The sequence below is a fragment of the Zosterops lateralis genome (genome assembly GCF_965231275.1).
Source record: "Zosterops lateralis genome assembly, chromosome: 9".
In the NCBI taxonomy this organism is placed as follows: domain Eukaryota; kingdom Metazoa; phylum Chordata; class Aves; order Passeriformes; family Zosteropidae; genus Zosterops; species Zosterops lateralis.
The window spans coordinates 14,569,289-14,597,082 of record NC_139769.1 but is presented as its reverse complement, the minus strand read 5'-3'; the positions used below and the strand labels follow the sequence as shown (position 1 = coordinate 14,597,082).

Here is a 27,794-nt window from a genome sequence, read left to right as displayed (position 1 = left end):
TCCCGCGGGCCGGGGGCCAGCGCCCGCTGAGCGCGGCGGGGAGGCAGCGCTAGGCATGGCCGACCCGCTCCGCAGGACGCTCTCCAAGCTGCGGGGCAGGAGGTCCCAGCGAGGCGCGGCGGCGGGCGGCGGGCACCGCCACGGCGGGGTCTGCGCCCCGCAGGGTAAGTGTGCGCCCGGCTCGGCCCGCGGCCGCTCCTCCGCCTGCAGCCGGGCCGTGCTGGGGTGCGCCGTGCCCGCTGCCCGCCCCGGGCCGGCCGTGAGGGCTCTGGGGCCGGTCAGTCCCCGGCGGCGGCGGCGGCGGCGGCGTGCCCGCGGTACCTGCGCCTCCTCTGGGAGCGGGAATCCCTCACCACAGCGGGAGCTGCTGCGGCTCGGAGCTGCCCCGTGTGCGCCTCCTGCGCCTTGTCCTGTGTCCCACATCTGCCTGTCACTCCTCCGCTGCTGTTTGCCCGCTGCGGTTCGTTGGTTTGTTCGCTTTTTAAAGATGCGCTGGAAACATTACAGATCGGTTTGCTGTTTTCTCGTTGTTCCATTTGAATATATAGTAGTTATAGCTTATACTTTTGTTAGGAAACTTAGTGAAAGAGAACACGTTTAAATATCAGGCAGAAGAAGTGAGAATTGTTTGATCCATATATGGAGAAGCTGGATAAAGCTGTTCCCTCTTCCATGCCATCGGCAAAGCAGGGCATGGTATTGTAGTGAAGTATTTGGTGTGCCCACGGAGTTGGCATGAGGTCTGGTTTTGACTTCAGCTGAGGTGAAACATTGACGCTTTGATTTCTGAGCTTACACGTGTTGTTACTATCATGGCTTAACTTGAAATACTGACTTATTTAATTTTTTGTCAATAGAGTGAAAGAAATACCTGACTCTTTTTTTTTTCCCCTCTTGAACACTATATAGAAGCCTTTTAAAAAGGAACTGTTGTCATGTTTGGTATTTGTGTGGAGGCATGGTCTCAACTATATTGAATATAATATTAAATATATATGTGAAAATGCTAATAGCAGGCAGCATTCTTTGAATGAAACAGAAAGTAGGTTCCTGACCTGTGTGTCTCTCAGAGCTTTGTATTTATTTAAAATTGACTCACTCCTGCAGCAGCTAACAACATTGAAAACTTGCTCTGTGATATCGAACCACGGGCTGTGCAGATACTTGTATGTGAAGCAGTTTGTTACTAAAATAAACACAAGGCATAAGGGCTTTCAGGATCAGGGCCAAGTTCGAATAAAGGGGAAGCAGCGCTTGCAAATACTGCTAGCAATTGCAGAAACTGCAGCTGGGAGATGTATTTGTAAGTGTATCACTTGGGCAGGTCTCAGTGGGCATTTCCAGTGGATGCCCCTGGCACATGTGGCCCATCAGAGTTGGGGTCGTCCTGACTCCTGTGGGAGGTGTTGTGACCCTCCCTGGTGGAGGGGGCTGCAGGCTCCTGCTCAGTGATGTTTCTGCACCCGGCTTTTGCAGATGGCTCCTTATCCAGATACCTGGGTGGATGTTGGAAACAAAGTTTTCTGCTGCTAGGACTGAAGGGTAGCCTGAGGACGACAGCAGATGTGTCCTGGGTGTTTGTTTAGGCACAGTGTACTGTTAGAGCCCTGTTGTTTTGGGAATTGCTGTCCTAACCAGTGCGGAAGGACCCATGTTTCTACAGCAAGGCAGGAAGTGGCAGATATTTTTGTTTGTGGAAATACAGCTCTCGGATGCTCCATCTATTTATGTCACCAGAGCGGGGACCATCCTTGGAGTGAAGCAAGGACTTTGGGATAGTTGTCACTGGCAGGAGGATGCCTACCTGAGAAGTCCCTGATCCAAACAGTCTTCTTGGAAACATAGTCATAGCCCTATGTCCATTGCAGATTATTTTCCTATCCTTTTGGTTAGTGCTTACTAGAAATGGTAGTGTGACAGTGTGTAAGGAGGAACCATTAGAGCGGCATGCTTCCATTTCTGGGCTGTGGGTGGGGGAAGGAATATAATTGCTGCCAAATCCCTGAAACTTTGACAGAGATCTTCATTCACATTTTCCTCAGATTCTGTTACCTGACTGACTTAGGCCCTAGTGTAGCAAATCTCTTCAGTGGAGGTGTGCAAAGGCTTCAGAAAGAGCATGGTTAATTTTGTTAATTCTTTAATTCTTCAAGTCACAAACAGTGATAATACTGCAGTTTAACTGAACAAGCAAGCTGTACGCTTTTGAAAAATCACCAAATGATGAATCTTTCATCAAATAAAATGGTGGTGTTTCACATCTTATCAAGGATCTCTTCTATCATTAAAGTACAAACCTAAAAATAGGGTCAAAGGGAAGGTGTTCAAATGAGGTTTTTCATGTCTCCCTTTCTACAGCAAACTTGGCTGGATTTACAGAGAGCTGCTCCTTGAATCCTCCAGAGAGGTGTCCATATTTTAACATCCATTATTGGTCTGTAAATAATTCTTTGCTGAGAATAATGTTCAAGCAGTAACAAATAGCTGCTTCCATCTGGAATTTCCAGTTGCAGAGGGCTTCATGTGAAAAGAGGTTGTGTGTTTCATGCCAACCCAGTTATCCTCGTTCAGCCTCAATGGCTGAGTGAGCCTGGTTTGGGTTGTCCTGTGCAGAGCAGCATGAGGGTTGTCTGACCTGTTCCTTGTTTTTAATTTGGATGTATTTGCAGCTTTTCTTCCAGTCCTAGTGCAGTGGTTGCAGCTCCCTGGCCGACATGTGCTGCAGCCAGGGGGGTATGGCACTGCTGTGCAGTGGAGCTGGGATGTGCTCTGATGGGGGGCTCGAGTGTGAGCGGCGCCTTCCACGCACAGTTAAATGTTTGTCTCTTGCTTCAATGAAACTGGCAAGTTTTGGGAACAGTCAGTGGAATTTGTTTAGGTGTTGCATGAATTTTTTGTTGATTAAAAACTTTTCTACGTTTCTTCTTTCTCCTTCCTTATTTTCGTGATGGTGTGTTTTGTTTTATTTCCCCCAAATCAGGGGATGCTTCTGTCTTGATTGTAGGATAAAGCTGGTGAGAACGGTCCTTTCTGGAGGTTTTTGTGCAAGACATATCCTCACCTTTATTTATACAGAAATCTAGGAATGAATATTGTGTGGGGGGTTTGTAGCCATTTAAGCAGTACGTTGGAGCTGTTTCTTCGTTGGCATGACTAAACTGGAGAAGTACTTGGGAAGTACTTTTCAAATGGATTGCACCTGAACTTGGCAGAAAAAGGCAGCCATTTCTGTGGAAGTATGCGTGACCTTTCAGCAGAGCTGTCCCACCGCCATTTATCTAAATTACGCGGTGTTAAAAATACAGCCAAACAAGCCTGGCTCTTTGTTAGCTATGTGCGCATTCTGCTTTGACAGGCTGAAATCTAATTTTGTGATCATATCACCTTATCTTTTGTCCTTTTGGATGAGGTCTGATGCAAGTGTTATATGACGGTAAATGTGTTCATCTGTCAAAAGCAAAAAGATATTCTAAACATTTTTCTTTCCCTCTCTTTTTGCCTTCCTTTCTGGGAACAGATTTCATAGAAAATGTTTACATAGCTTCGAGAAGCAGGAAGGAGCCCAAGTGCCCCCAGGCCAGCGAGGTGCCCGAGCACAGGCCGCAGGTGAACAGCATAACCGTTTCCAAGAAACGCAGCTGGCTGCAGCAGAGCACCCACCGACGACCTCCTCCTCCTCTGGAAGGAGAAAATGCCTGGAAGGAAGAGCACGGGGCCATCATCCCGGTCCCCAGATCTCCCATCCCGCTGCCCGAGCCCGCGGTGCCGTGGGCTCCCTCCATGGTGGCGGCAGGGCGGGAGCAGCCGGCGCGGAGCTGTGCCCTGAGGAGCGCTGCCCCGGACTGCGCCGAGGACGGCGACGCCGACGATGAAGGAGAAATATGGTACAACCCCATCCCTGAAGACGATGAGCCCGACCTGCCCGGGGTCCCCCCGTCTGCTGTGAATAGCCTTGTCACCGTGGGCTCCCCATCAGTGCGGTACAAAGGGCACCCCGGGGGTGACTCTGGGGTGGCCACCAGTCCCCAAGAGGGTCCCACGCGCTCCGCGGAGGGCACGGGGAGCGGCTGGACGGCGCAGCCCGGGGAGGGCAGTCCAGATGCCGCGCCGCCCAGGGAACACGCGCAGCAGCACCGGCACAGGTTTGCCTGCAAGGCTCCTGGTGTGCCAACAGCAGAGGACAATCCTGCCTTCAAGTGCCCTTCCACAGGTAAGAGTGTTCAGGAACTTAAGTGTTTGTCTTTTAGAGGAATAATAAACCTTTGTTACGTCTCTCTTTTCTCTTTCTCCGCCTCTGATGTTATCAAGCAAATTTTTTGGTGGAAGTGCATGTCAAGTGCATTGAAAAGTGATTCAGGTTTTGAGACTGATGCCTGCTAAGTGCAGCAGAGGTGCTCAATTGTTTCTCAGTCAGTTTGGTCATGGCATGTCCAGGTGTGGTTGGCCTGTGTTCTCTTTGGCCCCCACCTCACTGAAGACAAAGGTTTCACTGAACAAGCTTGCTGAAGCCTGGTAATGTGAGGACACACTGGGTTTCCTTTGTCAGCTGGTGTCTAGCCCTGGCTTTGGATTCCTGCCTCAAAGCTACTTAATGTCTGGAGAAGTTTCTTTAACTTGTTGTCTGGGACTTTTTAATAAAGACTTTTTGGTAGACCATATAAATGCTATTCATCACTTGCTTTCTGTAATTACTGTCTTGTTGACTGTCTCAGGCTAATCTAATAGACTGGGGAAGAGTGGTTTTCACTTTCAGAAGGCAGTTTCTTTGTTCCTTGTTATCTTTGGCTGAGTGTTTGATAGTCTTGTTTCCATAATTCCATTAGTGTGTGAATTCAGCATCATATTAAGGATTTTTCCCAGTCTGTTAAAAAACCCCAAACAAATATAAAACCACACCAAACAAAAGTAAGTAGAAAAAACCCTCCCAACCTTTTCCAAAAAGGTATTGCTTTTAATTACTTATGTGCCTCATATTATCTCGACCTTAACTGTAGTGTCCTGTTCAGAGTTAGAAACGGCAAAGTTCAGGAGACAGGGAATTCCAAGTTCCTTTCTTTGGAGAAAGGTTACACTTTACACTGACATTTAAGAGCCTGTATTTCTGCCTGGTTCATCAGAAGGGAGCTGAAACATTGGTGTGGGAGCCCAGGTGTGCATCACCTTCTGGAGGGGCTTCTTTTTGAGTTGTCTCCATTCAGCCTCATCATCCTGGCAGCCTCTGGCCCCATGTCCCTGTGCTGGGAGCTGCTGTGTCTGGATTCCTGGTGTAGAGATTACTTCTGGGAACAGGGTTTGTTTTCAAAGGCACCAGAGCAACTGCTGTAAACAGCAGAAGAAAAAAACTCTTGGTCTTCTGGGGGCTCACATTTTGTTCTTTTCGTAGAAATGCTGCAGATACAAGCATATTTGTAGTTGCAAAGTGTGTTAAAGTTTTTGGGCATTTATTACAAATAGCTCACTTTATAGCTGTTTTAAATACTTAGACCAGTTTTATTTGCTTGCAAGACAGATGAGATAATATGTTCTTTGGTAGATTTTTGTCATTGTTGGGGCTCTAGATGCTTTGGAGAGGTCAGTAAGTGTGGTTATTTAGGAAGGCTGTGTTTGTCCTGCAAACTTCTTGACCTCCATTTAGTTAGTTAATCTCTCTATGTGTGGGTGACTGTTTCTTTTTTTAGAGAAGTTAGTCCCTTTCTGTAAGAAGAAAAATGTCAAACTTGTTTTAATACCGAAGGTTAATTTATTTCTGAAAGCAAAGTTGTCCATTTCAAGAGTTTTCTGAAACTGAGAGAGAAGTTACAAATTTCACCTGGTTGTTTGTTATGCATTTAGTTAATTAAAGTACTTCAAATGCAGCTCTCCTTCTACATGTGTTGGGTGGTGATCACACTGAATAGATTAATTGATGATGAAGTGGATCCCTGCTGCTCAGTAATTGGCTTTATTATGGAGAAGTGGCTTAGTTCTTTTTAATCCATTTAAAGTATCTACAGTTATTTTCAATCAAATTTAAAATGACAGCTCATCCATATAAAATTACTCCATGAAGGGCACCATGGCCAATTTGACTTTATTTGTGTTAGGACCTTGTTTGAATTATACAGCTGGTATGAAATAGATGTCTCTGTTCGTAGGGAGCTAGGTACATTAAGCAGTAATTCCTGTCAAATAAGAAATTAAAGCTTTGGGGAAAATTCTGCTGACCTTCCTTATTGATATGAGTTATATATGGCAATATTAGTTACCATTGGAGCCTCAGTGTTAGATTTAGGAAGGATAGACAGAAAAAAGTGGGGCAGTACAAAATCCAACTATATATATATTTTTTTTTTTTTTGTTCATTTTGTCACTTGCTGTTTTCTTTGGACAATGAAAACAATTTTACCTTTAAAACCTGAGACATTTTTGCCTTACTTGGATTTCCAACTTTGTAGAGAGAAAATAGTAATGCCTTTTTTTCTTTCTGCTTATTATTTTGAGTTGTTATTAGTCAGGAGATTTTTTTTATTAAAAAAAATAAGTGATAGAATTCTGTTTTTGTCCAAACAGAACACCAAATAGGCATTTCCTGTAGCTAACTGTTACCAGTACAATGGATCATAGTTGTAGAGGTGCTAATTTGTCCCATAGTCTTAATTTACACTGCTAGCTCCTGGTATTAATCTGGTTACTTTCTACAGTAAATACCATTTATGTTAATAGGATTTGTCAGGTAATTCTTTGGTGAATAATTCTAGTCTTGTTGGCTTTAAAAAAAACAAACTGATTAGAAATAAGGCACCCTTATAGCAGAGCTTGGGAAAATAATTCATGTATGTTTTTTATAACACGTACCCAAAAGTTAGGAGTAAGAAGGTAGCTTGATTCCAAGTTATTAATGTAGAAACAGCCCAGCTTGGGCACTTAGGTCTGTGGGAGAAGAATTTAAGTGGAAAGAACTCCGGAGGCTGTTTTTAATTATGTGTCTCCTTACACAGGCAAGATGGTTATATTGAAAAATAGATTTTTTTTTTTTTGTTACAAATAAAATATGAAATTTTTTTCCCTTAAAAATGTTAAAGTCAATTTTTTTTATAACTCTTTGGAACCGAACTCCTAACTGTATGTTTTTATAAATGTGTATATCACCTGCAAATTGTTGAAGAAAAGCACCCCTTTCTAGTGTTGGGTCCTGAGACAGATTTACACCATGGGGCTCTGAATAGTGTCTTCTGAAGAATTTGCAGTATTTTTGCTTTTGGTGAGAATTACTGTTGGTATTAGTGCCTACCTAATGAGTGGAATCATCTAACATATCTGTATCTGAGAGACATCCTGGTAGGACCTGTGCATTGAAGGTTGCCAAGACCTGGATTGTGCTTTTGCTACTAAAAATGTACTTGAGTTAGCTGTCTGGGTGGAAAATCCTGGTAAGAATCACTGTAAACAATTTCTTTCCAATGTTATGGCAAGTGAAGATGGATCCCATATTCCCACTTAACCCTGGTATGTGCCAACTGGAACTTGGCTTAATTCCTATTAAAACTACAGGGCTCTTTCTCCACTTAGACTGTGACCATTATCCTGGTTTCCAAATACATGTTTTGAGGCCAATGCATGCAAATATTTTGCATGCTTACATGTTGCAGGCAAGCTTCCAGCAATATACATAGAGTATACTGGGCAGCAAATGCTATCTACTCCTTTCCTTCCACATGTTACAGATATTATTTTTGAAATTTAATGGTTTTTTTCCCCAGATGGAAGATGCTTTGTGGTTTACCTGTTTCTCAAGTACAGGGAGCTTTGGTTTCACAAGACAGAAATGTGTCAATGTGAAATACTTGCATGATGTTTGAGATGCTGGAATGGTTAGGGATTTGGCAGAAGGATCTCTCTGCTCCCTCTTTCTCCTGCAGAGGTGAAAGCAGTTTTTTGGTGGGTTTTTGGGGAGTTTGTGTGCATGCTTTTGGAAGTCAAGGGCTTATTCATGCATTTGTTTTGGATTCATGGCGTGACAATGCCATAAAGACCTGCTGGTGAAGGAAACAACAGGCTGTAGCACTGTGGAATGGAAGCAGTTCAGTCAAAATAGTTACTGCCTTTTTCAGTTCCTGATTTGTCCTGAGTAACTGTTTATATCCTCTGATGGGGAAAATAGGGCCAAAGCTGCTTTTCATGCTGTGAAAGACCCAGTGAGGAGGAGAGAGATGTTCGTGAGAGCAGCGTGAACAGACAATGCTTGGCCCCGCCGTGGTGCTCTGCGAGTGCCTTGGTGCAGCTCCAGCGTCTGAGCAGAGCTGCCTGTGCTTCATGTGCAGGGTCATTAATGTTTAAAACATCTGCAACAAACTCATGCTGGTTTGGAGATACTGAACTCTTTAAATCTGGTCAGTAAAGTGCTGCTACATGTGCTTGCTCCTCTCTGCAATGAGGTACCCCACGGTGGATGCTCCAAGGATCACCAGCAGGATGAGGAGCAGGCACTGGTCACCCCCTTCACCTCAGCCTTGGGGGGGTTCTGCTGTAACCATCTCCCATTTCAATTAATGCACTATTTTAAGCAGTGTGTTTGCTATCTTTTGCTCCTAATAAAAGTGATCCCCGGGTTGATGTGTCCATCACAATTTTATAAATGTGTATAGTAATGAAAGAAAACAAACTGTCTTTACATAATTCTGAGGATTTTTTTTAACCTTTTTTATAATTTCTCCATTCCTTGACTCTGAAGCATTATGCGAGCTAGGGACTGCACTGGTCAAAGTAGTAATTTATATAGAGGCAAAAAAGACTTTTCTTTACATGTTAAAAGCAGAGATTCTTCCATTCATTTAGATAAGTAATTAAGATGTTACATAAAAATAATTGCTTTCTAACACAGTTTTTTTAAGTGCTTTTTCGTTTTTAATTTTCTTTTGCCCAGTTGCTGATGCAAATAGAGGTGATGCTTACCTTACATCTTAATTGAAGTTGCTTCAATTTGATGTATCATGAGTTGTTCTCTCACTGCCATTTGCAGTTCTGCTCTGAAGTTTTATATTAGAACAAGTCTAGAACTGTGCCTGCACCTGAGATACTTAACAGCCTTTGACATCGATAGGGCTGATGTACAGTTTATGTCAGCTGAGGATCCAGATCAGTATTTCTTGTGGATTCTACCACAGAAAAACAGTAGCCCTCTTTCACCCATTGTTTGCTACAAATACAATTTTGAGATATTTGGGCTCTTCTACTTTGATTTGCTGCTTTTTCACTTTTAATACATTAATTCAGCACTTCCATTAGGTGTGAGAGTGGCTGTTTGATACTTCAGTAGCTTAGTGTAGTAAGCAACGGATAGCTTTCTGACCAACTTAGTCACCTCGACTTGCAGCCCAAAAATAAATTGCAGATTTTCTGAGTAACTTTAAAATAACTGAGAAACCATATCTTAAGCAATGAGGAATGTGACATATATAACAGGGTAGTCAAATGTGCCTGTAAAACAGCATGTGTTGCTGGCAGTGTGGGTGACAGTAATGTATGTGCCCAAACATATATAAACAGCATTAAACAGGATGAGACAAGCATGTTTACTGTGCTAAATCACTGCATATGTCTGGCAGGGGCTGTGTTGTAAGGGCTTGAGTCTGAGCCCTCTCTTCCCTTGGCAGTGTTGTGTAGGGGCAGATCTGCTCGGAGAGGACACTAGTGACTGTCCTGTGGACACCTGTGGGATCTTCATGTTTCTGTGGTCATGGAAAGGCTTTATGCTTTCACAGATCCACAGTGCTGAGCAGAGTAAAAGGTGGCTTCATACTCAAGCTGAACCCACAGCTGATGTTACACACAGGTACTTAGGGTGTCAGTTCATTTTGACTTGGGTTGCATTGTCCTCTAAAAGCTTTTTTTTCCCCCTGTATTTCTATTGCTAACGTGTCACAAGGCACAAAGTACATACATTACAGACAATATAATAGAACAACCCAGCCTGGAGTGGGCATCAGTTGATCATCTGGCTCACCCTTCAGTGGAACAAGGGGCCTAAATGAGACTACCTACCCCTCCTCTTGCAGTTGCAGCTTGGAAGCCTGCAGTGGTGAAGACTCTACCACATCCCTGGATGTTTCAGGGATTGAATGTTCTCACTGTAAAATATAAATGTTTCGTACATATACAGATGGTCAGCTGTGTATATAAAACTGACCATCCCTATGCTGTCCTGCTGCAACAGGTGCCTCTTACGTAGGTCTTCTCCTACCACCCTTCTGTAAGTGTATTTTTCATGTCTTAACTGCTGTTTGCAGCACAATCTTATGACTCAGTTGAGAAAAGAGGTGCAACTCAGTTTTCCTGTCACCCTTGTGAGAAAGCAGTGTCAGATGGGTAGGCTGGGAAGTGAAGTGTTACTGGAGTGTGCTATGACTCCTCCTGCAGCTTGTTCAGAGTTGTCATGTACACTCTTTTAAAATTGCGTGCATACCTCAGCACATTGCTGGCTTTAGTGGAACAACATGTGGCTCAGTGCTGATGGGAATACCATCCTGCATAATGCTCGACTGTTAAGTTTCCTCCAGCCACATATTTCACTTTAACTGTTTGGTGCTGAACGCAGCAGAAGCTGAACACATAAAAGTCATAGTGTTAGATTGACTCTTTGGTTTTAATGAGCTGGGGGGGAAGTTTAATTTGCTGGCCTGCTTTTCCAAGCCTGTGCCAGAGACTTTTGACAGAAAGGAAAGATTAATGTTAGAGGCTGCAGTGTGGCACTGATTGCTATAGAGTGCTCCACGCCAGCCCACCAGTGGGACCGTGCAGTGATTTGCAGTACAAGGGAAGGCTTTGTCTGCCTTTATCAAACACCACATTTCTAACTAGCTGCTTGCCAGAAAAGCACAGCAGGCGTGCTAGAAATAGCCCTTCCCCTTCAAGGGAACTACTTCCATGAGATGCAGGATTAAATGAATTTTCCTCTCTTCCTCTGGAAAACAGATTCTATGCATTATTCTTCGTAACTGAAACTTCCTTTTATAAAGATACTCTTTTAAGCAACTGAGTGCAAAAGTTACAAACTTCTATTGAGACTAGAACTAGCCTTTGTAGGGTTTTTCTTGGAAGGGGGCAGGGGGACCAAAACCACAGCAAATGACTTTAGTCGAAGACCAGATTGCCTGATTTAGCTGTTTAAGCTTGGTGAAGTATAAAAAGTAAGTTACAGTCCAATGGTGAAAATTAATTTGAATGCACAAAGCATTTGTAAGAATCACTTGCTGTGGGCTTGAAGTGATTAGTTTAGAATCAAAGCAGTAAGTCCTTGGCAAATCTGAAGGAGAAACCCCTATAAAGTATGGTTTACTGAGCATCTTGTGAAAACAGCGCTTTTTTCTTTCTTTTTATGTGCTGTAAACAGTCTCCATGGCTAGCAAAGGGGAATGATGGATGGATAAAGGTGTTCGAGTCTCTGTGAGCTGCCAGGGCTAATTGCATCACACAGGGTTGGTGTGCTTAGGGGCTCCATAGCACCCCAGCCTGCACAGGCAAGGCTACTGTGTCCTCCTGGGAGCTGCTAACATTTGAAAAATGATAAGTGATTGGGATGGCTGTTGCTAGCAAGAGGCACTCTTTGTTAAGGGGAGGAAAAGTGACTCTAAGTGAAAATAATAATGTAATTTTGTTTATATCTGTCATTCTGGCTTCAGCTTCCCTCTTGCATGTTTCCTTAACTCAGGTAAATTGATAGATTTTCTTACAGTTATTACTGCCTCATGCTGGGAATAGTGAGAATGGCTTGAGCAAAACTTGGTATTTGCATTTCCTTGAGTATTAGAGCATGAGGTGAGCCACAGGTTCCTGTCTGTGTGCAGTACTGGCTTATGTCTAATTGTGTTCCTTAATTAGCTGTTCTTTACTGCTGAATTGAGGGAGTGTTGTTGCTTTTGGTTTGTTGTTTGGGTGGGTTTTTTTTTTTTTTTCCCTCTCTTTTTAGCATCAGTGCTTGCTGTTTTGTTTTGTTTTTTCTTTTTGGTACCTTGAAAGGGAGGGAGGTTATTTCCTTTGAGGATGTTGCTTGGGAGCTGTCTAACTTTAAACTCTCTTGTGGTATGGTAGTGCCAGGAAACATGGAAAGTTGCTGGCAGGCAGTGAAATGAGGCAGTGCAGGATGCAGCTTTTGGAAGGAATAAATCTTACATCATGCTGCAGAAAGGAGAAGCTGAGAGAAATGAAAGAAAAGATGTGAGACTGCCTGTATCTACACAGGAGAGATTTAGGGCTCTTTGAGGTAATAGAGGGACACAAAGAGCCATATTCCTTACTAGAGACAAGTGTCTTTCCTCTAGGCGTAAGAGGAGTGGCAATGTTGATGTGTTGGCTGTGTAGCTAACTGCCCTGTAGACAAGGATGCCTTTGCCATTTTTCCAGGATTTTTTCATTAAGTCTGGTTTCCTTGCAGTTGTGCCCCAGGAATGTGGCCGTGTGTGCCTGTATGGAATGGAGGGTGCAGCACAAATGGGTCAAGCTGAATGCAGCGAGTGCAATTGCTCATTTGTTTACATGTATTTCCTGGCCCTTTCATCGCCATAAAGCAGAACAAATCTGGCTTTTGACAATGAATTGCCAAATTTGGCTGAACAAGTTAGCAGAGCGCAGCTTTCTGAACACTTGTGAGCATCTGATTGAGTGAATGATGGTTGTCTGAATGAATTGAACTTACCAGGTTATTACAAATTAACATGTTTTCCCCAAGTTCAAGATTGATTTTTTTCATTGCTGAGAATTGCAGTTTGCAAATGATTATTCCTTCTCTTTCCTTTGAAAGGGTTTGGAGCTGCTCTTGCACGCAAGCCTGATATACCCTCCACAGAGGTTTCTCCTCCAAGTCCCAGTCCCCTGAAAAAAAGTGGATCAATCAACTGGCCTTTCCCTGATAGAATTAAATCTCCCAGGACAGTGAGGAAGCTTTCCATGAAAATGAAAAAGCTGCCAGAGCTGAGCAGGAAGCTGAGTGTGAAGGGAACTTCAAGCCATAGTAGTTCAGATAATCCTCCTACCCAGCTGAAAGGTAGCTGCCGGGATACAAGCCATACAGTGTCTTTGCCTTCTGGAAACTCAGCTGCAGCTGCCAGCAGGAATGTGATAAGCCGTTACCACCTTGACAGCAGTGTGTCCTCACAACACACCTACAAAAAGAAGAGCTCAAGGAGCTCCAAATCCTTCAACAAAGGTGGTTACCTCAGTGATGGCGACTCTCCCGAACTTATAACAAAATCAGGTAAACACAGACAAGAAACCAAGTGTGGGAAAGGAAAGGAGAGCCTTCCAAGTAACGGTGGTAAACCCGAAATAGATATCGATGCCTTCAGACACTACAACTTTTCTGATCAACCCAAGTGCTCTCAGTACATCTCTGGACTCATGAGCATTCACTTTTATGGTGCTGAAGACTTAAAGCCACCACGAATAGACTCAAAGGATGTCTTTTGTGCAATACAGGTTGACTCAGTAAACAAAGCAAGGACTGCCCTGCTCACATGTAGGACAGCATTTCTTGACATGGACCACACATTCAACATAGAAATCGAAAACGCTCAGCACTTAAAGCTGGTGGTGTTCAGCTGGGAACCCACCCCACGGAAAAACCGAGTGTGTTGTCATGGAACTGTGGCTCTTCCCACTCTCTTTCGAGTCACCAAAACGCATCAGCTGGCTGTCAAACTGGAGCCCAGGGGGCTTATTTATGTCAAGCTGTCCCTCATGGAGCAGTGGGAGAACTCTCTCGATGGCCTTGACACAGACCGTGAGCCTGTGATGTTTGGGGTAGATGCTCGAAAAGTTGTAGAGAAGGAAAATGCAGGCTTGATGGTGCCACTTTTGTTGCAGAAGTGCATTCTGGAGATTGAAAAGAGAGGCTGTCAGGTACTGTGCATATTTTAATCTCTTTTGTCAATATTTCTCTGTTGAGATAGGTATTGTTGCAGTGTAAATAGTGAGTGGAAATGGGAGAAATTAAGAACATCTTTACAAGTCAATTATTTTCCTTTGCTGCTTGTGTTTGGTGAACACTAGCCATTGTAATGTGGGAAGAATAACAGGGCTGTGTGCAATCAGTGCTTCCAGATTGGCCTTTGTTGAGAAGTACACTTGCTCACAGGAGCTGCTCCCAGCAGAGCTTGAGGCGTGGGGACAGTGAAACAAACCTGCGGCCCCCAGTGTGTAGAGGGGGACAGTGAAACAAACCTGCAGCCCCCAGTGTGCAGAGTCACCCTCAGAAAGCAGAGATCAGTTGAGAACTTGAAAATGCTTGACCCTTGAGATGTGGATCAGTCTGTAGGGACACACATCTAAATGCAAAAATTATATGGTTCATTGTTTGCTCCAACCCAAAGCTGAGATACTGTGTGCAGTGACACAGTGAGCCCATCTTTTTGTGCGGTCTGAAGCCAGTGTGCCTTAGACCCATCTCTGTCATCACTTTGTACACAGCATTAGGATGAGGATGAGTCCCTGAGGGGCTGAATTAGTTCTTTCCCCATGCCACTGCTCCTTGTCTTGCTTCAGGTTGTTCTCAAAATTGGGACTGCTGCAAAGTAGAAGTGCCCAGTGTCTTTTTTTTCATCCTAGTATTGGTTGATGTAATCTAATGAACAAAAATATGTATGAGAAATGAGGTATGGAAACAAACCCTGGTTATGGATGCTAGACAAGAGGTCTATTAGGAAGGACCATGCAGTCAGAAGTTCCCGTTGGCAATTAATTGAAACTGGTGGGAGGACTCTTGCCTGCTCTTCCACAGCGTAGGTGAGTCCTCCTTGTCTTTTGCACCTGTTCTCACTCAGGTGAAATTGAGAAGTAGTGACACCTACCACTGTTACTATTTTAAATTGCTGACAGGTTGAATATGCTTCCAGGTGTGATGAGATTAGCTCTTCTGACCCAGGTCATGAACTATAGAGGGAAATGGAACTTCTCTGTGGCTCTTTTGCCAAAAGTCATTGCTGATGTAAACTGTGTGATTTTTCTTGTGGATACTTCTCCTAACGTCCAAATCACTGGAAAAAAGAAGTTTGTTTTTTTTCCAGTATATGTGTTGTATGTTTTCAGTATTTTATTATGGGCTTATTAGCACCTAGTCATGCAAATGATATTGGGTAATCAAAGCAACGGTGGTAATGAAGCAATTGGGATTTGAGTTATCTGAATGTACGTGATGCTTTTGAGCATGAAATCTATTTTTGTATTTGCACAGAGAGAACCAAAACTGCAAAATATACTGTTAACTTCTTATAACCACGTGCTTGTCTGAGGTTTTTGACTTTCCTATAGACTGCAAATACTGTCATGGTGCATAATCTCCACTCGAATTTCCGATGTGGCATTAGGAAACTTTAAAAGTTTAGAAGAAATTGTCTTAGGTATATTAGATCATATTCAGTCTTGAGAAAGTGGAAGTACAAATTCCATTGGGTAACTTTCCATTTATTTAAACAGGAATGTAATATATGACCAGAAAAATACTTTTGCTTGCATACCTGCATTCTCACGGTCTTAAGACAGTATAGGTGGGGTTCTTTGGTTTGGTTTAGTTTTGGATAATTTTTTGTCTTGAGTCCATGGTAATTTTGTTTTTAATCTTTTAGTGCTCAGTACAGCTGCCTATAATGCTAATTAAAATAAAATTAATATTTCTAAAATTTAGTTTTGTAAGATCATAGGAATGCTTTGTATAAATGGTGTTGATGAAAATGAAAAATAATGATAAAATGAAAATTTCAATACATGAAAGCATGTGATTTAACTGGTAATTCAATTCAAGAGTGGTGTGGGTTTCACTCCTGTCACCTTAAGCATGTTAAATAATACCTGTTTTGCAGAAAACTTTCAATATAATTAGAAACACATAGAAGTCAGCATCTTGTCAACTTTAAAACAACGTATTATAGGTGTAATAATGGAATAGTCATTTTCTTGAAACTCTGGTTTAAGAGTATAAAAATAAATTATTTTTTTTTTACTATATAATCTAATATCATAGGAAAATGTATTTTTAACCCACTTATTTTGGGTTTGTGTTGGTTTATTAATTGATTTTCAACTTTCCTCATTTTTACTATGGAGTCAGTTGTATGACTTTTTCTTCTGCTAATGGTTAATAACTGTATTTGTACTGCAATTTTCTTTACATAAAGCTCTAAACACTTCTCACTTCTTTCTGCTGAAGTTTGAATTCTATTTTGTATAATTAAACAATTACGCCAGGAAAAAATAATGATGATCTGAGTAAGTAGAGTGAGAAAGCAAATATATGTTTAATCTGTATTTCTTTCCTGATTCTGCATAAGAGCAAAAAATTAGGCAATTCCAATTTATTACTTGTGTTATGTCAATAAAACACTGCTCACTCAGCACATTGACTGTTGTGAAAACAGGAGCATCCCTCCCTAACACAGCACCACAGTTCCTGCCTGCTGCCCATCCCCGCTGTGTCCTGTGAGGTGTCCCATGCCGTGTGTGCTGGTGGTTTGCCCTGTGGGGCTGTCCTGCCCTGCATTCCCGAACAGCTGCTGCTGTTGGGCTCTCTGGGGGCACAGCACAGGGGTCAGTGGTCACTCCTGGGCAGGCCAGGGGCTGATGTGGGCCCTGTTTGTGCTTGCAGGTGGTGGGGCTGTACCGGCTCTGTGGCTCGGCAGCGGTGAAGAAGGAGCTTCGAGAGGCCTTCGAGAGGGACAGCAAGGCTGTTACTCTCTGTGAGAGCCAGTACCCCGACATTAATGTCATTACAGGTAACACTTCTACTTGCTTTTCATCCAACAGAGCTGTGCCATGTTCCTCATGTGCCTTAAAAGGGGGAAATTGTGCATTGAGCTCTTTTTCTGTTGTCGTTTTAACAAGCTTTTAACTGCTGCTTAAAGCTGGATGGGAATGAGTGCAGTTACTGTGGGGATGTGTAAGTATGGATGAAGCAGCAGTGATTTTTAGGGAGGGAAGGATATGGAAGGATCTGCTTTCAGTAACTGCTCCACCAGGTACAGAGGGAAGTAAGAGTCTGAAAGGAGCTGGGATCTTGGGGTGGGTTAAACCTCTGCCATTGGTGTGTTTTTGAGCAGACCTGGAAAAGCTTGTTTGTGATCAGGCAGCTCTGCTGTGCTGGTGGCTCCACACCGTGTGACCCAGGGCTGTCTGGGATCAGCTGTTCTTCTCCCTTTTATGTTGGAGATTGCAGGAGTTATGGAAACAGATTTCCTGTTGTATTGTGCAGGCTAGTTAGAGCTGCAGGAAAGTGCCTTCATTTGATCACTGCTTCTAAAAACCTTTGCTAAGCTTTCTCCTGCTCCCTGGAGTGGCCCTTTCCTTGGTGTCATGCAGCAAGCTCCAGGCACAGGTAAGAAGGTCCTGGGAAACCTGTCTGTGTCAGCTCCTTCCATGGCTCTTTTCACAGCAGTTGCACTGCAGAACTGAAATAAGTTGTTAAGGTTTTCCTGGTTTGCTAAAAACTGGAACAGTTTTGTAACTATTGATACTTGTTATGTAAGCTAAAGTTGATCTAATTTCAGGCATCACTGAGTAAGCCAGTTGCTCTGAGAAATTAGTCAGAAGCATTCACTGCCTGTATATCAAGGGTTGAAAAATGTAGCAGTAGTTGGGGTATAAATTTTCTGTGCCAAAACCCTTTCTGTAATATCCAACATCCAGCTGTAGGAGAGTTATACCCTGTTTGGTGGTTTATTTAATTTCAGTGTACTGGGAATTAATTTTATTAATTACATTTTATAATTATGCAACATGTTATCAGAAGATACTTACTACTCAATGACATTTACTGAGTTACATAAACCTCTTTGTTCAGAGTGTGCAGCCAGTCAGTTTGCCTTACTTGCCTTGGCTGATTTTGCTGTGGGGTTCAATGTTGTTCACAAGTACCAGCATTCTCAGCACCAGAAACTTGTATTTATAGAATCATAGAATTGTTTAGTTGAAAAGACTTTTAAGATCATCAAGTCCAGCCATTAACCCACCAGTTTCACTCTGATGTTACACAGCTTTTATAAATGAGGTGTACTATAAAGGTAAAAAGTATAAATGATCTTTTAAACTGGGTTGTTTTCTTCTCTTTACAAATAAATGAATGAGAAAAAGTGGTGGTGACTTAGAAGATCAGATTGTTCCATTAAATTATTGAAGTCCTATTTTCTCAAATTTTTTGTCATCAGCTCATATGGTGGGGTAAAACCCCTCTGTTGCTTTCTGCCAGCAGCAAAAGCTGTCTGATATTGACTTGTAAGCAGATAAATGGCAAACTGCAATTTGGTTCATGTAAACTTTGGGGTTCTGAAAAACTTTGTTGTTGCTTTTTAAAATTTTAGATAATAAAAATGGCATTGCACTTCCATGCTACAAGTAATCATTAAAATAAAACAGTATTTATAGAAATGGTTCAGGAGTATCATGGGGGAAAGGGTGTAGGAATTTAATATTTACCTGTATACAACAGAACCTGGAACATTTCCTAAGCATTTTGATTTTCCTAAGTATATAGTACACCCAGAACCAACCAGAACTGGCTGAAGCCAAAGTCTGAACTGCAGGAGAACTCAGTGCTACTGCAAAGCTCTGGAGGAGCAGCAGCACAGGCTGACTGATCTTTCCCTCATGAGCTTTTGCTGGAGTAGTGAAATTAAAATATTGAAGTACATTTTTCCATATACATTCTTGCAAGCTTGCTGCTGGTGGTGATCTTTTGGTGACCATGCAGGTGTGGCTGGGTAGTAGTACTACTGGAGGATACTATCTTGGATCCAGAGTTTGCTTTGCAAGAGTGAAAAGACTATAGCTTTGTCCTCTGCCTTACAGAAAGTCTACTGGGTGTCCTTTAGTTTGCATTCTATTGCAAGAGTTTATTTCCATGCTTCTTTCCTTACAAGGGAAAAAGAATTTTAAGGAATTAGATTAGAAAAGCAGATTCTTTTCCCTGGTAGCCCTGCAGTCAGTGTTGTGCTGCCAGGACTGACTGCAGGGCTCTGTGGGCTGGGGGAGCAGGGAGAGAGGGGCTGTGGGCATCCCTGGCTTCCACTGACCACAGTGCAGCCTCTCTCATTACTGGAAACTGCCTGCTGTGGATTGATGGGGTAACCTACAGTTTTTGTGGACAACTGAGTTAGCCACTGTGCTTAGTGCTAGGAATAAAACAGCCCACAAAACTTACTGCATGTGCTTAGGGAGTTGGGTTGAGAGGGAATGTTTCCCCTGATTACTTAATGCTGAGGCTGATGCACATGATTTATACTTCTATCAGCCAAAACATGTGTTCCACAGAATGTGAATCCTCAGCATAAATCTTGGCTGATTTGAAGAGAAGTGCTGCCTTATGTCCTTTTTGAAATTTGAGTAGCGCTCCTTTCCAAAAAGATGAATAATTTTTTTTTTGACAGCTCTCCAAAGACTAAAGAATGAACATTTAAAGATTAAATCTTGATTTAGAGATACTCTTGGGATTGGCACAGGCTTAGACACAATGAAGTGGGCTCATGGGTCAAACTGAGGCGTGCAGGCAGTTCATGGAACTGACCTGTAGCCACGTTGTTGCATCGTGTGTGTTGGCATCCACGTGAATTCATATCTCTGCATAAAGCTTGCAATACTCTTAACAGTTCAGTGGGTCAGAAAAACGAGGAATTAATGAAGTGGATGGCAATTTCTGCTCTCTGTCTAAATTTGTTGTGTGTGGTTGTGTCAAGAGGAATGTGCTAGTGGGCTGGCAGCAGCAGGAAGCATAGATTCGTGGAAAAAAAAAACCCAGCAGCCTCTTAGAGGGCTAATTTAACTGATTGAATAGCAAAGGGATTTAGAAAGGTCAAGGGGCATTCATGGCTCCCTGTTATCCAGAGCTGAACAGGAGAAAGTCCTTTGGCAGGTGGTAGCCCTATGGTTGTGGATGCTATTGCAGGAATTCCTGCTAAATAATTATTAATAGACAGTTCTGAGTGTTTAGTGCAAGTTAATTTGATTAGAACATATAATTTCCTACTGTAAGCTGATTTTGATTTCAGCCTCTGCCTCCAAAAAAAGCACAACTGAAACAGAGAACTTGATAGAAGTCAGCATCTCATGCTAATGTTTTGCTTATGAAAAAAGGAAAATATCCCAGACCGTGTTGTACAGCACCAGCATCTGCCACATTTGTTCCATAAATATTTTCACCAGCTTATCCACATAGGGAACATGAGCCTCTGAATTCAGGGAAGAAAACATATTTGGTGGGAAGGGAGGAATATGAGTAAGTTACTAAACAAAAAGTAGCCACTTAAGTGAAGAAGTACCAAGAGTGCATATTCTTTTTAAAACAAACAAAAAATCCCACCAAACCACTAGGGGAAATATTTTTTCAGAAAGAAATGGTTGTTAGCATATTTTGTGTTCCTGAGGGGATGTGTTCCCATTTTAAGCATGGTGTGAGCTCCTGGGGGCCATGTGGTGTCTGCAGAGATGGTTTTGCCTGGCTGCCCCATGCCTGTGCTGCAGCTCAGGACCAGGGCACTGCTGCTTCAGGTAGTGCTGCTCCTGCAGCACAGCTTCAGTAGCTGCACTCTGCAAGTGCAGGATTCTTTTTTAAATGAAAGTATTTGTACAGGTAGAAGACAACTTTTACATGCATTCTGCAAAATGTTGACTTCTGTTCTCTGTACTTTTTTAGAAGTTACCTTCTAACAAAGCCCACACTGTACACTTCGTTTTACAGCTTGGTTACACAGACTTGAGTTAGTGAAAACTGTTGCTTTGTTAAATAGCATAGTGTGATAGTAGTTGCTGTGATGTGAGATTTTACTAGGTTGTGAGGAGTGCTTGCTAAAGAAACCCTCTGCCTTTCCAACTTTACCTGTTGGTAAAGGACAGGCTGCTTTGTTAACTTGCAGGACCTGCTCTTAAACAGTTTCTTTTAATCCAGCATTTCTTCCTAACAAAGTATTTAAATGCAGTTGTTATCTAGCTAAAATTAGTAGTTATTTGTGGCACAGAAAGCAATTTTTTGAGGAAAATGAAAACTGCTGGGAAGCAGGCTTGTTTCTTTCAATTTTTTGTTGGTCGTATTGGATATTGCTCCTGGATAGCATCCTGCCATGTCCTTTCCAGAGGCTGCTGTTAAAAGCCTTAATACTTTGGGTTTTTTCATTATTATTCTTCCAGTCACTGAAACCCCTCTCAAAATGAAGTACCAGCCAGGTTCCAAGGCCAGTTTACAAGAATGCCAACACTCCATTGTTCTTTGGAAAGAATGAGTGTTAATGAGGCACTTGCCTGGTTGTTGCAATCCCTGGAAACAGCCTCTCCCCCAGCACATCCCCAGCTTCAGAAATGGTGCAGTATTCCTCTGTAGCAGGGAGGGCTGAGTGCCTGGGCATGTTAGGCAGTGTCTCCTGTGGGTGTGAACCACATCTGTCACAGCAGGAGTGCTGGGTACCCGGGGCAGCAGGGAGTTGGTGGCTCTCTCTCATGAGGACACATTTGGTTTGTGTTTGGCTGGGTGAGAAGACACCATGTGCTTTACCACGGGCACTGGGATGTTTGCTCATAATTTTATAGCTGAAAATAAACAGAACAGCAAAACTAACTGCTAGGCTTATATAAAAGAGGAGGGGTCATCAAGCTGGACTTTGGTGTTTGTAGGAGCTCCTTGGATGAGAAGTGGACTGCGCTGAGCCCTTTCCTTGCCCCCGTCACCCTGAATGAGGGAAACTGGAGAGGTGTTCACCTCGTGCCCAGTGTCCTCACTCCTGCACATGCAACAGCCCCTGTGCTCCAGCCCCTCTTTGCTGTCCCCTTTTGGTGTTGTCCTCCCAGCCCTCACTCCTGAGTGCAAGGTTTGTCACTGACACAGAAGATTTTCTTATGGAATGGGTGAAGTTGATGCGCTTTGATGCTCCCAAAAAATAGTGCAAAGTGAATCTGCAGCTTGTTAAAGACAGCTGTTGTGTCTCATTAGGTGTCCTAAAGGATTATCTGCGAGAGCTGCCCTCTCCCCTGATAACCAAGCAGCTCTACGAAGCAGTGTTGGATGCTATGGTGAAAAATCCCTTGAAAATGACAGCAAATGGGTGTGAGAATGACCCAAGTGACTCTGAGCACACAGCAGCCCTTCTGGATTGCCTGCCAGATGTTGAGAAGGTGAGTAGTGTTAGCACGTTCAAGTAAATCACAGGCTTCAGAAACTAAGGGAACATTTTCACACTGGATATAAAATGTCTCAGAACTGTTTATCAGATCAAGTGATTCACTTGGATTTGTGATGCTCCACACATTTGAAAATAATTCCATGCTGCAATGAATTGGAGGATCTGCATTGCTGGATTCACTCTAGTTTTCATTTTATATTGTTTCTTTAAAACTGAATGAAAGGCTGTGATCTCCACTTTTACATGATTAGATATACGATTATTCCTGTGTGTTGTCCTGCTCCACTTCTGCAGAGCTCTCTGATATGTATGTTGTAATTACCTGGGCAAATCCATTCCTATTTCTTAAGTATGTGCAATAAAGCCTTTGCTTCCTGTGCTGTGCAGTGTAAGAGAGCTGTGCACTGTTACCTGCCAAATTCCTGTGCAGCAAGCCACAGCCCATTCTGGGGGGAGGGAGGGAGGGAGCAAGGGGCCTGCATGGTATCTGGAATTACCTGGAAGCTTGTTCAGATGCTGACATCATATCGAGAGTTTCTTTATTTTCTAAAGTACCTGGATCATCTGTACTGCCTCTGCAGCTTCTCCTCCCTTCCTGATGTACCCTTTTCACTGTGAGAAAACTCATCTGTGTTAAACTGAGTTCAGATGAGAAACAGACTGAGTTTTACCAGAAAGTCTCTTAATTGGTCTGCTCTGTCATAGTCAAATACAGCTTTTCTCATTCAGCACTTGGATGTTCTGTTGATGGGTGTTGGTTGTAAAACCAGAGCTGTCAGCCTTGATCTTTTTGCTCTAGAGCCATGACCAGCACCGCTGATGTCTAGTGTTTGGTTTCCTGAGCAGTATTTGTTTCTTTAGGCTACCCTGAAGATGCTGTTGGATCACCTGAAGCTGGTGGCTTCTTACCACGAAGTAAATAAGATGACGTGCCAGAATTTGGCTGTGTGTTTTGGCCCTGTGTTACTGAGCCAGAGGCAGGAGACCACCAACCATAACAACAGAGTCTTCACAGACTCAGAAGAGCTTGCTAGTGCCCTGGACTTCAAAAAGCACATAGAGGTTCTTCACTACTTACTTCAGTTGTGGCCAGGTACTGTCATGAATCCAATCAAGGAAAGAAGTCACAACATTGCTGTGTGTTTGCACTGTGTGACACTGTACATTCATTCACAGGATGATTGAGCAGCATCACAATTCTTAAAATGAGATACTATAGTATCACCTATTAATCTAAAGAAATTATGACAGTTACTATTTGGGCACTCCACTAAACAGGAAGTTTGTTGGTTTAATTACTTTCTTGCCAGACAGCAGAGTTTGAGTATAATGTGAGAAACAGTGAAGACTTTATGTGAGTAAAGACACTAGAAAACACAAACCCAGTGGCATTAAAGTTTTCACATCTGAATTAGAGAGGTTGGAGTTTTTTTTTCCTGCTCTCTAGCTTTGTCCTGATGGGGTTAATTTATTTCCACCCTTTTAATTTGGCAGAGTTGAAGACATCCTTAGATAAGAGCTCTGCAACTTCTACTTGTTTTTGCAGAGCTTTGCATAAGGAAAAATATTCCTGCTCCATGATGGGTTTGAGGTGACTGAAGATGCTGCTGCTCATTGTCAGCTGCAGGTGGGCAGCTCCACAGCTGCTGATCACCAAAAATGAAAAGAAGCTTTCAGTCAGATGAGTGAGTCTATGCAGGAGAGATGGGGCATGTAGGTGGAGGAAGAGGGAGACCAAGAGCTGTTTGGGCAGCAAATGCTGTGCAGAAGCTAATCTTGAAACCCTGGGGATGGCTTATGTTCACAGCATGGCTGCTGTGCACTACAAAACCAAGTAGATGTAGCTCTGCTACACACACATGGGAGTGTATATTGCTCTAAGAGGGTAGGAGTAGGGTAAGTAGCAGAGTTTTCCTTCACTTAGAAGAAAAAACCAAGTCCTATCCCTTGGCTTGCAAGAACTGTGCAGGATGTTGTGTTAAAAGGGAGGTAAAATACAAATGCAGAGACTTGAGTAGGTTAACACCACTCAGTGTAAACAGCACACTTGCACTGAATGGAAGGATCACAGTCTGGTCCCTTATATTTAATCACCTGTAGTCTGAGACAGCTTGATAACCAACGTGTTGTGCAATACTTTGATTTCCGTATATTTCCAACTGAAAACAAATAGTCCTTGTTTGGTTAGACCATGTAACACTGGCAAGTTATTGTTAACCCATGGCCCTTCATCTTAATGGAGCATAGTCTAAACAGAAGGCGTTTTGTTATAGTAAGGGGGGTGGGGGGGAAGCAGTGAGAGTTATTGCATGTTACTGTGCAAGACATAAAGTAAAATCCCCTGGAGAGACCTGTAATGTGGATCCAGAAGGAGGACTGGGCACATTTCAGGACTGAATCTTTGTGCTTGTGTGTGGGGAGTTGAACAAGGGGAGGGTCAGATGGTGAGCTGCATGGGTTTGTGTGCACTGCCTTTTCAGTGGTGAATGGGAATAGGAAGTCTGCTCATTACAAGAAGCAATGGTCTGTATGAAACCAGAAGTTTTGCAGCTCAGATACTTAGTAGGCACAGGTCAGTGAAAAGAGCTGTGCTGTTTGCCTTAGGCAGTGGGTTACAGCCGAGGAGCCTGTCAGTAAGTTGTGCTGTGCAGTTGTGAGCTCAGGTAACACTGCCAGCAAACCTGTGTGAGTGTGCATCTGCCATGGGCTGCTTCTTTAATAGTACAGAACATTAGGGCAGTGGAGAAGCATGAGAGCTCACTCAGTGTGTTGTCAGCTCCTCTAGGTGTTTCTCAGTGGTGGTATTTTTGTTGTGTTTAAACCTCTTTTGCTGTGCCTGCTTTCTGTTACTCCTTTGCCTGGACGAAGTGTGTGAGCTGAGCTGTTTGCTTTTCTTTGACCCAGAGCTGGATGGTGATTAACTTCTACAATGAATTTAATTGGTGTTCTGGGAGTTTCTATTTTTAAAAAGGCTTCTCTGCTGAATCTGGCATAAATCTTCAGAATTGAGATTTTACAGTAGTTTTTCCTAATTATTTTATATCACACAGTGACAAAAAATGTGCAAGGTGTTTGCTGTAAGACTGAATGTATTCATTATGCTCTTAGTGGGACATGGAGGGAGGACAGTGGACATCCACCATGGACTCTTTTGTTGCAGCATGGATTCAGTTCTGACTGGTTTAACTTCTCTCTTCTAGTTCATCACTTGCCTGCCAAAGAAACAGCACATCTGAATGCATTTCCTGAGCACTCATCCTCCTTGAATTACCTGAGACCCAAGAGGCAGAGACCTCAGATGCTGAACCTGAGCGGTACCGAGATTTCGGGGGTGCTCAGACCGAGGCCAGCAGGTCTAGACAGCCCCTCGAGCAACCGCTATGCTGGGGACTGGAGCAGCTGTGGGGAGAACTACTTCTTGAGCCCCAGAGACTGCCTGGGTGAGGCAGACTACGATGATGTCCCTTCAGAGGACACAGAGAGTGGGGATGACAGCAGCAAAGCCGAGGAGTTGGAGGCCCCTGCAAGGTGCCCAGAGCCCGGCCCCGCAGAGCATCCCTTTGGGAGCTGCCTGACAGTGCAGGCTGTGGACTCTGCAGTGGATCACAGAGCACACCTCAAGGACCTGCAGGAAAGTATTGATACTCTCATAGGAAACCTGGAAAGGGAACTCAATAAAAACAAATTAAACATGAGTTACTAAATCCTGTCCTGCATGACATCTCCTTGTGCCTCCATGCCCCTCGTTGGGTGTCCCTGGCTGTGTGAGGAGTGATGGTGCCCCTGAACACCTTGGGTAAGGCCACGGCCCACCTAAATGTGTTAGCACATTTTAAGCCATTCCGTAACGTTTCTGCCTTTCTGTTAGAAGGCATTGTCCTGATTTGTGTTGGAGACAAGCTTAGACTGTGATATGATTCCACATAGTGGCATTTCTCCCTAAAAACACTATGCACTTAGGTGGCCTGGGCTGTACCTGATAGAAAATAAAGCAACATCTCTGCTGTCAGTGGCAGCAGAATTCCTCATTCCTGAACTCCTGGCTCCGGTACAGATGTTCCTCTCAGAAGAGGATAAATGCTGCTTGGCCTGAGTTTTGCAGCAGGGACTTTAGATAGATTCATTTTACTATATATGCAATGGCTGCTATGAAAAATGCTTTATATAATATTTATATATAAAGTTTTAATTGTACAAATATTAATGTATTACTGTATTAACACTTTTCAGTAATTATTTAAACAAGCAAAAATAAATATTTTTCTAACCTTGTTTGTATATATCTATGTATAAATGTGCACGTGTCTGTAGCCATCTTTGAAAAGGAAAGATCTCAGAATTATGAAATGTTCCCATTTCTAGGAGGACATGTTCAGTGATGCCAGGACAAGGTTACGCTTTGGGTAACACAGCATTTGATTTATGCACAGAAACATGGCCAGAGAGAAGGTGGGGTGAATGATTAATGTAAATGACCTTGTGTATTGCAGGAACAGCGTTTTGCAGGTGTTGACTATTAACTCTCTCTCACACACACACACACACACACACACACACACCACCTTTTCTCTGTTTGTTTGGTTTTTTTCTTACTTTATTGTTTGTTTCCTCCTCCATGGGTTTTTTCACATATAAGGAAGGTCTGGAAGATATTTACTTTTCAAAAACTATTTTTTTTCCTTTATAACATGTTACTTTATTCTTGATGTTTTGGTACGTTTTTTTTCTTGCCAGAGTTTCATGTATTTTTGTTGTGGTACCCTTGGCTGCTGCTGGTAGTTAGATGTATTTGAGCCCTCTGTAAAGGGTTGTGGCTCTGAAGATGCAAGTTCAGCACAAAGCCAGTTACTTTTTTTTCTTTTTTTTTAAAATTACTCTCCCAAAAATGGACACCAGAGTTGTCACATGAGGTTGAATGGGTGAAGTGATATTACTCCTGGGGAGTTTGGGTGGTTTCACTGTGACCTTATTAGATTCAGCTATCACCATCTGCTCAGAGCCTCTTTTATCTCTGGTCATTTATGGTGAGCTATTAAACATTTCATGTTAAGGAAACACATTCTTGATTCAGTTAAAAATAGTTACCAGATTGTATACATATGCTTTGATTGTCCTACTAACCAAAAGGGCATAGAGTCATTCCTTGTCCTCTACAGGTCATATGCACACCCCCAAGGAAGTGGGGATTTGGGCAGGTGGAGCTGAGGAGGTTTTGGTGTTTTGAGAGGTCAGTTGCTGTCAGCTGGTAGGGTAGAAATTAATTCTACATCTTTTTGGTACGATTTTTGACATCCCACCATGGCTTTCCATTCACCCTGTGGGTAAGTGCTTATCTGCTAACCTGTACTTCCTTATACTGTTTAATGGAAGAGTTATTTATTTACAGTAGCAAGGAATTAATAATTGCTATGGCAAACTTCACCCCTCTTTTCTAAGGAGTTATTTTAGCATGGTTCCAATGGGTTATTCAATCTCATTAATTTATTTTTATAAGTGTTAAAAGATGCAAAACAATTATTGCAATATAATGATATGAATGAAAATGTAAATTTAACCTGAAGCATTTATCAGTAAATCGATGTATTTTTTTAAACTTTTATACCTACAGAATGTGCATACTTTTTAAACTATAAATTTAAATTCTAAATAAAATTTGAATTAAGAACAAAATCT

At 42.8% G+C, this 27,794-nt stretch overlaps 1 protein-coding gene across 1 annotated transcript; it reads left to right on the top strand.

Annotated features, from left to right (window-relative positions):
• Nucleotides 1–55: 55 nt before the first annotated feature.
• SYDE2 (synapse defective Rho GTPase homolog 2) lies at nucleotides 56–27,775 on the top strand (the record flags this gene model as incomplete). Its single annotated transcript, XM_083867055.1, has 8 exons — nucleotides 56–148; nucleotides 211–460; nucleotides 3,518–4,210; nucleotides 12,776–13,872; nucleotides 16,610–16,736; nucleotides 21,932–22,113; nucleotides 22,983–23,214; nucleotides 25,322–27,775. 8 exons carry the CDS (start codon nucleotides 56–58, stop codon nucleotides 25,822–25,824), a joined length of 3,177 nt encoding a protein of 1,058 aa, XP_083723181.1. The 3' UTR covers nucleotides 25,825–27,775.
• Between the last annotated feature and the right edge of the window lie 19 nt (nucleotides 27,776–27,794).